General features: G+C 41.9%; 1 protein-coding gene across 1 annotated transcript; it reads left to right on the top strand.

Moving 5' to 3' along the window:
• Positions 1–292: 292 nt before the first annotated feature.
• On the top strand, positions 293–5318 carry LOC117459100 (ATP-sensitive inward rectifier potassium channel 1-like). Its single transcript, XM_034099956.1, has 2 exons — positions 293–415; positions 4163–5318. The coding sequence occupies exons 1-2, from the start codon at positions 399–401 to the stop codon at positions 5316–5318; spliced, it is 1173 nt and encodes a 390-aa protein (XP_033955847.1). The 5' UTR covers positions 293–398.
• The last annotated feature ends 2813 nt before the right edge of the window (positions 5319–8131 follow it).

Genomic DNA, 8131 nt, shown 5'->3' with positions numbered 1-8131 from the left:
ACGTCAAAGACATTTCTTCCCTGCAGCTTTTCATTTTGATGCAAATGTGAGGCAGGTTCGAATGCAGAAAGAAGGGGGGGATGGGGAAATGCAATTGAGGGATTTCTCTTTGTGGAGGCCCGAAGCAAACCCCAAATGTTCTCAGGGCTGAAAACAAACCCAGCATGAACTGCAGCCTCCTTCAAAGCATGCATCCAGAAAGGTGTCCCTCTCCTCATGTTAAATGTCTCTCTGTGTATTAATATTAAAGTTGTTGGTGATGGAGGCAGTCACTGTGAGCTCTCCAGTGTACACGGCGGCATGTGGCTGGGATTAGGACATTTCACTGTGGATTAAAATCTTTCTATGGCCACTCGCTGAAGAGAAAGGCGTCAGAGCGGAGTGAGCACTCTGGACCCATGGTCTCACTTAGCAGGTACGGTGAAAACTACACTTTATTTTAACTGGATTGATGGTGGATGGTTACTTTTAGGTTTTGTGTGCAAAAGCTTGAGATGTTTTTATTTCTAACAACCCAGAAATGCTTTTACTTTAGGATAACTGCTTCTTAGAGGAATGTTACTTTATATTTTACATACTGTGTGATTGTTAACTTTCTCTTGTTTGCTCGCTGTGGCTGAATATTTAAAATGGGCTTTGCAAATTATGCGAAACAAAGAACTGGAGGAATTCAATGCTTAGAAACTTGGGAAAAACGACGAGTACAAGCAGTTTTCTTAGTCTGCCAAGCACCAACATGATGACAAGTATTAAGTATGTACTTCATAATGAGCAAGGTCATAATCATTATACTATTATGTGCTCAAAAACTGTTGAATACATATCTAGTTTTAAATGAGTTCATTCTTATAGTTTAACAACTTTTTAATCCAAAAATATGTTTTTTTCAAATGTTAGTAACAAACCGGCTTCTTGAGTGTGTTGCGTAAGGAACACATGGTTCAAGCGGTAAAACAGGTGAAACAATAACCGGCATTATCCTGTTGTGAATCCACACGAAACGGATGTATTTCCAATATAAGGGAAATGACTGTTTATTCTCCTGCTCTGACGGACACATACTCTTCATCGGAGCCATTGTTTCACCGTTTAATAACTTGCAAAGGGCTTAAATTGGATTCAGGTCATTTTATAAAAGCTTATGATATTCTGAGTTATTGTCAACAAATGCCAACTCGGCGTGAGTTCTGCCACATGTAATGATATCCTAAGATGCTTATGAACAACATTAGGTGTTAACAGCAGCAACATGCTTATTGTTAGATTTTAAATCATCTACAACAGGGGAGTCAAACTCAATTTCATCCCACATTAGCATCATGGTTGCACTCAAAGGGCCGGTTGTAACTTTCAATCTCAATCTTTATGTATTTATATTGCACATTTAAAACCACCTCAGTTGACCGAAGTGCTGTACAGGGAACACATATAAAATAACACAATGGGAGTAAAATAATAAAACTATAATTAACAACAAGATAAAAAGCACTAGAAACATATTAAGAAACACATACAAATATCAAAATGTTATGTTCAACTAGTATTAAAAGCCAGTGAAAAACTTTAAGACTATATATATATACATAAATATTTAATATATATAAAATAATGTATTATATTACATTATTGCCTCGGGATTGGATTATTATGGGATAGGGTAATAACTTCATAATTAACTACGTCTGAAAGCAGAAGTCTAGGGCAAATAAGTGCAAATCTCTTCAGTGTGTAGTCATAGAATGGGATGCATTGTGGGACATGTAGTTTGTGTGCAATGTGCTTCTGTAAAGCGGCATTCAACCATGTAATAAACATATGATATTCTTTGCAAGCTCTTGCGGGCCACATACAATGAAGTCGAGGGCCGGATTTGGCCCCCGGGCCTTGAGTTTGACACCCCTGATCTACAAGCACCAACATTGTTTGTGGACTGCTTGACAAGTTAACTCATAAAAACCTTGTGAGTTCTCATGTGTTGTGTTTTTAAGTAAGACTACTATTGACCCCTAACCCTAACTAAAATAAAAGTTATACAAATCTATATCTGACTAAATCTAACTTTAGTCAGAGCATAGCAGGTATGCTAATACAAATAGCACCCGGCGTCAAAACCAGAGATGGATGACACCTCAGTCTCTGTTTGAAACCTTTAGCAAATAATCTTATTCCAAATTATGTCGGAAAAGATGAGTTTTGTTTTGAAACAACATTTTGAACTGAGCCATGATGGTCTTCAAAAAGCTGACTTTTCAGAATGAAACAGATGGTAACCCTCATTAAGGCACATTTGAAGAATGACTTCCCACTTAAAGGTCACCTATTATGCAAAATCCTCTTCTTCATGTCTCTTCTACATCAACATGTGTCCCCTCTTCTTCATGTCTCTTCTACATCAACATGTGTCCTCTCTTCTTCATGTCTCTTCTACATCAACATGTGTCCCCTCTTCTTCATGTCTCTTCTACATCAACATGTGTCCCTTCTTCTTCATGTCTCTTCTACATCAACATGTGTCCCCTCTTCTCCATGTCTCTTCTACATCAACATGTGTCCCCTCTTCTCCATGTCTCTTCTACATCAACATGTGTCCCCTCTTCTTCATGTCTCTTCTACATCAACATGTGTCCCCTCTTCTTCATGTCTCTTCTACATCAACATGTGTCCCCTCTTCTTCATGTCTCTTCTACATCAACATGTGTCCCCTCTTCTCCATGTCTCTTCTACATCAACATGTGTCCTCTCTTCTCCGTGTCTCTTCTACATCAACATGTGTCCCCTCTTCTTCATGTCTTCTCTACATCAACATGTGTCCCCTCTTCTTCATGTCTTCTCTACATCAACATGTGTCCCCTCTTCTTCATGTCTCTTCTACATCAACATGTGTCCCCTCTTCTTCATGTCTCTTCTACATCAACATGTGTCCCCTCTTCTTCGTGTCTCTTCTACATCAACATGTGTCCCCTCTTCTTCGTGTCTCTTCTACATCAACATGTGTCCCCTCTTCTCTGTGTCTCTTCTACATCAACATGTGTCCCCTCTTCTCCATGTCTCTTCTACATCAACATGTGTCCCCTCTTCTTCATGTCTCTTCTACATCAACATGTGTCCCCTCTTCTTCGTGTCTCTTCTACATCAACATGTGTCCCCTCTTCTCCGTGTCTCTTCTACATCAACATGTGTCCCCTCTTCTCCGTGTCTCTTCTACATCAACATGTGTGTCCTCTTCTTCGTGTCTCTTCTACATCAACATGTGTCCCCTCTTCTCCGTGTCTCTTCTATATCAACATGTGTCCCCTCTTCTCCGTGTCTCTTCTACATCAACATGTGTCCCCTCTTCTCCATGTCTCTTCTACATCAACATGTGTCCCCTCTTCTCCATGTCTCTTCTACATCAACATGTGTCCCCTCTTCTTCATGTCTCTTCTACATCAACATGTGTCCCCTCTTCTTCATGTCTCTTCTACATCAACATGTGTCCCCTCTTCTCCATGTCTCTTCTACATCAACACGTGTCCCCTCTTCTTCATGTCTCTTCTACATCAACATGTGTCCCCTCTTCTTCATGTCTCTTCTACATCAACATGTGTCCCCTCTTCTTCATGTCTCTTCTACATCAACATGTGTCCTCTCTTCTCCGTGTCTCTTCTACATCAACATGTGTCCCCTCTTCTCCATGTCTCTTCTACATCAACATGTGTCCCCTCTTCTTCATGTCTATTCTACATCAACATGTGTCCCCTCTTTATGATGTCATAACGATGTTTTGTCTTGTGTAACCATTAGCCAATCAGCAACCAAGGTAACCCCCCCCCCCCCCCCCTTATCACCTGAATCTCCTCTAGAGCTCCATTGAGTTCTTTGTAACCAAATGTCTCTCAGAGGGGCGTGGGGAGGGGCTCCTTATTTTCATCTAAAGTAACAGACAGAGAATCAGCACTTTGGAAACAGGGCTGAAACAGAGGGGATTATGGGTAATGCTGCCATGATCTGTTTGGTGTTTCAGCCAATCAGAGCCAGGCTCTGTATATATCTGAGACCTGTGATATATTGATGAAACACAGTATAATAGGAGACCTTTAAATCCTGAATTCTCTCTCTCTCTCTCTCTCTCTCTCTCTCTCTCTCTCTCTCTCTTTCTCTCTCTCTCTCTCTCTCTCTCCAGCTACAGGATGTTCCAGGTGCTCCAGGGTCACATCCAGCCGGCTCCACACAGAGGCCGTAAAACCCGCCTGGTCACCAAAGACGGGCGCTGCAACATCGAGTTCGGCAACATCGAGTACAGCAACCACTTTGCGTACCTACTGGACTTCTGGACGACGTTCGTGGAGATCCGCTGGCGCTTCGTTCTGCTTCTGTTCGTGGCCTCGTTCACCGGCAGCTGGTTCGTCTTCAGCCTCCTGTGGTACTGGATCGCAAAGAGCAACGGGGATCTGACGGGGCAGAACCGAACCGACGGACATGTGCAGTGCATCGATAACGTCAACGGTCTCACGACGGCGTTTCTCTACTCGTTGGAGACTCAAACCACCATTGGTTACGGGGGTAGAGCGTTAACCGGACACTGCGCCGGAACAATCGCTCTAATCATCATCCAATCTCTAATCGGCGTCTTCATCAATTGCTTCATGTGTGGCGTCATATTAGCCAAGATCTCGTTACCCAAAAGACGGGCGAAGAGCATCACCTTCAGCGACACGGCCGTCATCTGCCTGGAGAAAGGAAGTCTGTGTCTTCTGCTACGAGTCGCGAATCTACGAAAGACGTTACTGATCGGCAGCCAGATTTACGGAAAGCTGCTCAGGACAACGACCGCTCCCGATGGAGACACCGTCATTCTGGATCAGGTGGATATCGACTTTATGGTGGACAGTGGAAAGGATAACTTGTTTTTTGTTTGCCCTTTGACCCTGTACCATGTGATTAACACTTCCAGTCCGTTCTACGAGCTTTCAGCGGACTCTCTCCCCAACCAGGACTTTGAGTTGGTGGTCTTTTTGGACGGGACAGCAGAGTCTACTAGTTCTTCCTGCCAGGTCCGAACCTCCTACATCCCTCAGGAGATCCAGTGGGGGTTCAGCTTTCTGCCCATCATCTCCCGCACCAAGACGGGAAAGTACCGGGTGGACTTCTCAAACTTTTCCAAAAGCGTACGGGTCACAACGCCGCACTGCGTCCACTGCTTTGAGACGGACGCAGACCAGAAAAACCACAACAGTCACAATCAGGAGAATCAGGACAAACAGCAGAAGTTGGGCATCGACAACCTCGGGTTTCAGGTGATCGACATTCACGACTCTATGGACATCACTAAAATGTGAGGGGAGAAGGGTGAGTGTGTCAAAATCAGCCAGAAAATAAACCCTATTTGGAGCAAAAGCCAGGTTTTCAACAACAGTTCTCGGACTTTTCACACCAAGTACTTTGCCGTACTTAGTGTCCAGCACCTAGTACCCCCATTACATGGAACTAAGAGCAGATCGCGTTCACACCGGAATAACTTCCCTGAGGGAAGATTACGCAAATGAAGCCGCTGACGTCACTTTTTCTTCTTCTGCTTTGGGTTTACTGGCAGGCCGCAAACCACTTCACGGCGTATACTGTCTGCCACCGGAAGTCCCCGGAGTTTGGGACTGGCTTCAGTAGAAGTTGCTGGGAGTCCCAGCAGCTTCTACTGAAGCCTTCCGAGTAAATCGCCAGAACGCCGACACCTCCTCATCTCCACCGCTCCCATGTTTTTTTTTGTGTTGCCTTAAGTTATTCTCTCTCCGTTGGTGCGCTGGGCTAATGCTAATAATGCTAATGCCAGCAAATACAATGGCGGCTTCACAAAACTGTTCTGAGTTTTACGGGGCGTGGTTTGCAATTCGCCCAGCCAATAGAAATTGGTACTTTTTTCTCCCCAGGAAAGTACCACCTCTCTAGCAGGCACTAAAAATTGAACTAAGTTCTCTTTTTGATGTGAACGCAAAATTCCAGGCACTAACGGAATTAAACGGGAAAAATACGGGTAAAAGTACTCCGGTGTGAACGCGCTTAAGGAAAACAGCGCCAATCTTGGAAGCAAATGTTCGTTGTGGCCAAACGGTGGAATTATAATTTCCTTGTCAGTCACAATACGGACCTAACATTGGGAAAGAGACTTCTGTAAATCAATGTATAACCTTCGTTTTTGGTATATCAAGTTCCCAACACATGAATAGCCCTTATCCTTAGGCCCTAAAAGTTGTAACAAATGCGCTATAGCCGAAACCGGAGTTCTTTTACCTTTTTCTAATCATGTAAATGCGCCTAAACGGAGCTGCAGATTGCTGGAATATCCAGGGGATTTTATACTCGAGAGTGGAGTCCTTTTTGCATCATGTACTAGCAAATCTACATCCATGTATCTCTTATTCCTTGTCTAAGGCTGTTTGTCATCTCCAAAACTATGTTAACAATCCAACCAGATATTGGCAATCTTAATGGTTGAATGTTCTTGCCTGAAAACAGATTAAATGTAATAAAGTGACATACCTTTCAACCTTGTTTAACATGACTAGTAGTGCCTCCCTGATATAGAATTTGAAAAATGGTGGTTAATGCCATCTTGTGAATCGTGACAAATCAGAAATGTGTCCACCCCCCAAGTTCTTGAATTTAATGAAAGTTCAAAAACTACCTACCCCCGACCAGGGACTTTTTGGGGGTTGAAAATAATCACAACCCATACGACCATACTATAAGGAATGCCAGAAACAAGATTGAGTAAGTACCAATACGCAGTATGACAAACATACCAGTCCTATTGCACCTGGTCACATTTTGCAGCATACTTTTCTGGCTATGCTTACCCACAATCCTTTGCACAGCAGATATTTAAGGAATAGGGTCTAAATTCAATGTGGCATGTTAGGACAAACTATTCCCAACTTCATGCACACTGCAAAAAGTGCATACGTTTCCCTTTTAATCAGACTTTCTTGACGAGTAGTGAAAATAAAATTGAGTTAATCGCCCTTTTTTTTTTTGCCTCGACGAGCAGAAATATTCAAAGTGTGGATAAAAAAAAAAAAAAATCAGACCTGAGCGGGAGTTAAGCTCTTCGCTCAGCAGCTCATTACAATCAAAGCACCTTTGGGACTTGTGACTTTGTGTAGGTAATGTGTGACAGAGGGGGGGGGTTTGACGAAATGAAAGGGGTAAAATAGTGGATGGCACAGTGGGTATTTCTCGAGGAGATTAGGGTCTGATCCTGTTATAATGAAAAATGTGTGCCATAAAATGTGTGGAAGGAAATAAAAAGTAGGACAGGCCTTCAGAGTGTTCCTCGTTCCTCCGACTAAAACACTAACGTGCAGTTTCTGTCACGGTGACATCTCGTATGCCTTGATGATTAGGAAGCTGTGGGCATACTGTAACTGCGAAATTAGAGGATTTTAATCGTCCATTTTGTAGATTATTGTAGACACTTCTTCTCAGGGAAAATAACATGCTTCGTGCGAATAAAACACTTTTTTCACAATTTATTGACTTTGTTTTGTCTTTTTTGTACGTCTTTTTGATTGTTTCTACATACAAATTTAACTATATATAAGTACACATTTGAGTATGGTTGGTTCAATTAATGCTACCTTATAATTCTGCTTAATTTCATGTCAAAATACCTTATTTCTACGGTCTTTGGAAATGTATATTTGCAAGTTACTTTACTAATTGAGGTTAGAGGAATATTTTCTGGTTCCTTTTAGTGTGTTGAATGTCATGAGAGATTATGATATCTGACCCTTTATAAACCAATTATTTAATAAATACATAGAGAAAGTAAAATATTGTTGGTTGCTGCCCAAATGTGAAATGAGCCTTGTTTAACAATATTTAAATTTCATTAGTTTTAATAACATTAATTGATAACAGTGATTATTCACATTATTGTATTTCTATTTTAAAGGTCACCTATCATGCTATTTTTAGGCAATAGCACAGGTCTCACATATATAATAATCTATAAAAAAAGTGTTTTGCTCAAAATACCAAACAGATCACCCATTCTAGCCACGCCTCATATCCCTCTATTTCACTTCCTGTTTCTAAAGTGCTGATTTGGGGATAAAGCTTTAAAAAAATTGATAACAAAAAGAGGAGGGGTCTGAGC

This window comes from Pseudochaenichthys georgianus, chromosome 14 (assembly GCF_902827115.2).
Source record: "Pseudochaenichthys georgianus chromosome 14, fPseGeo1.2, whole genome shotgun sequence".
In the NCBI taxonomy this organism is placed as follows: Eukaryota; Metazoa; Chordata; class Actinopteri; order Perciformes; family Channichthyidae; genus Pseudochaenichthys; species Pseudochaenichthys georgianus.
The sequence above is the reverse complement of the archived record's forward strand: the minus strand, read 5'-3'. Positions and strand labels throughout refer to the sequence as shown.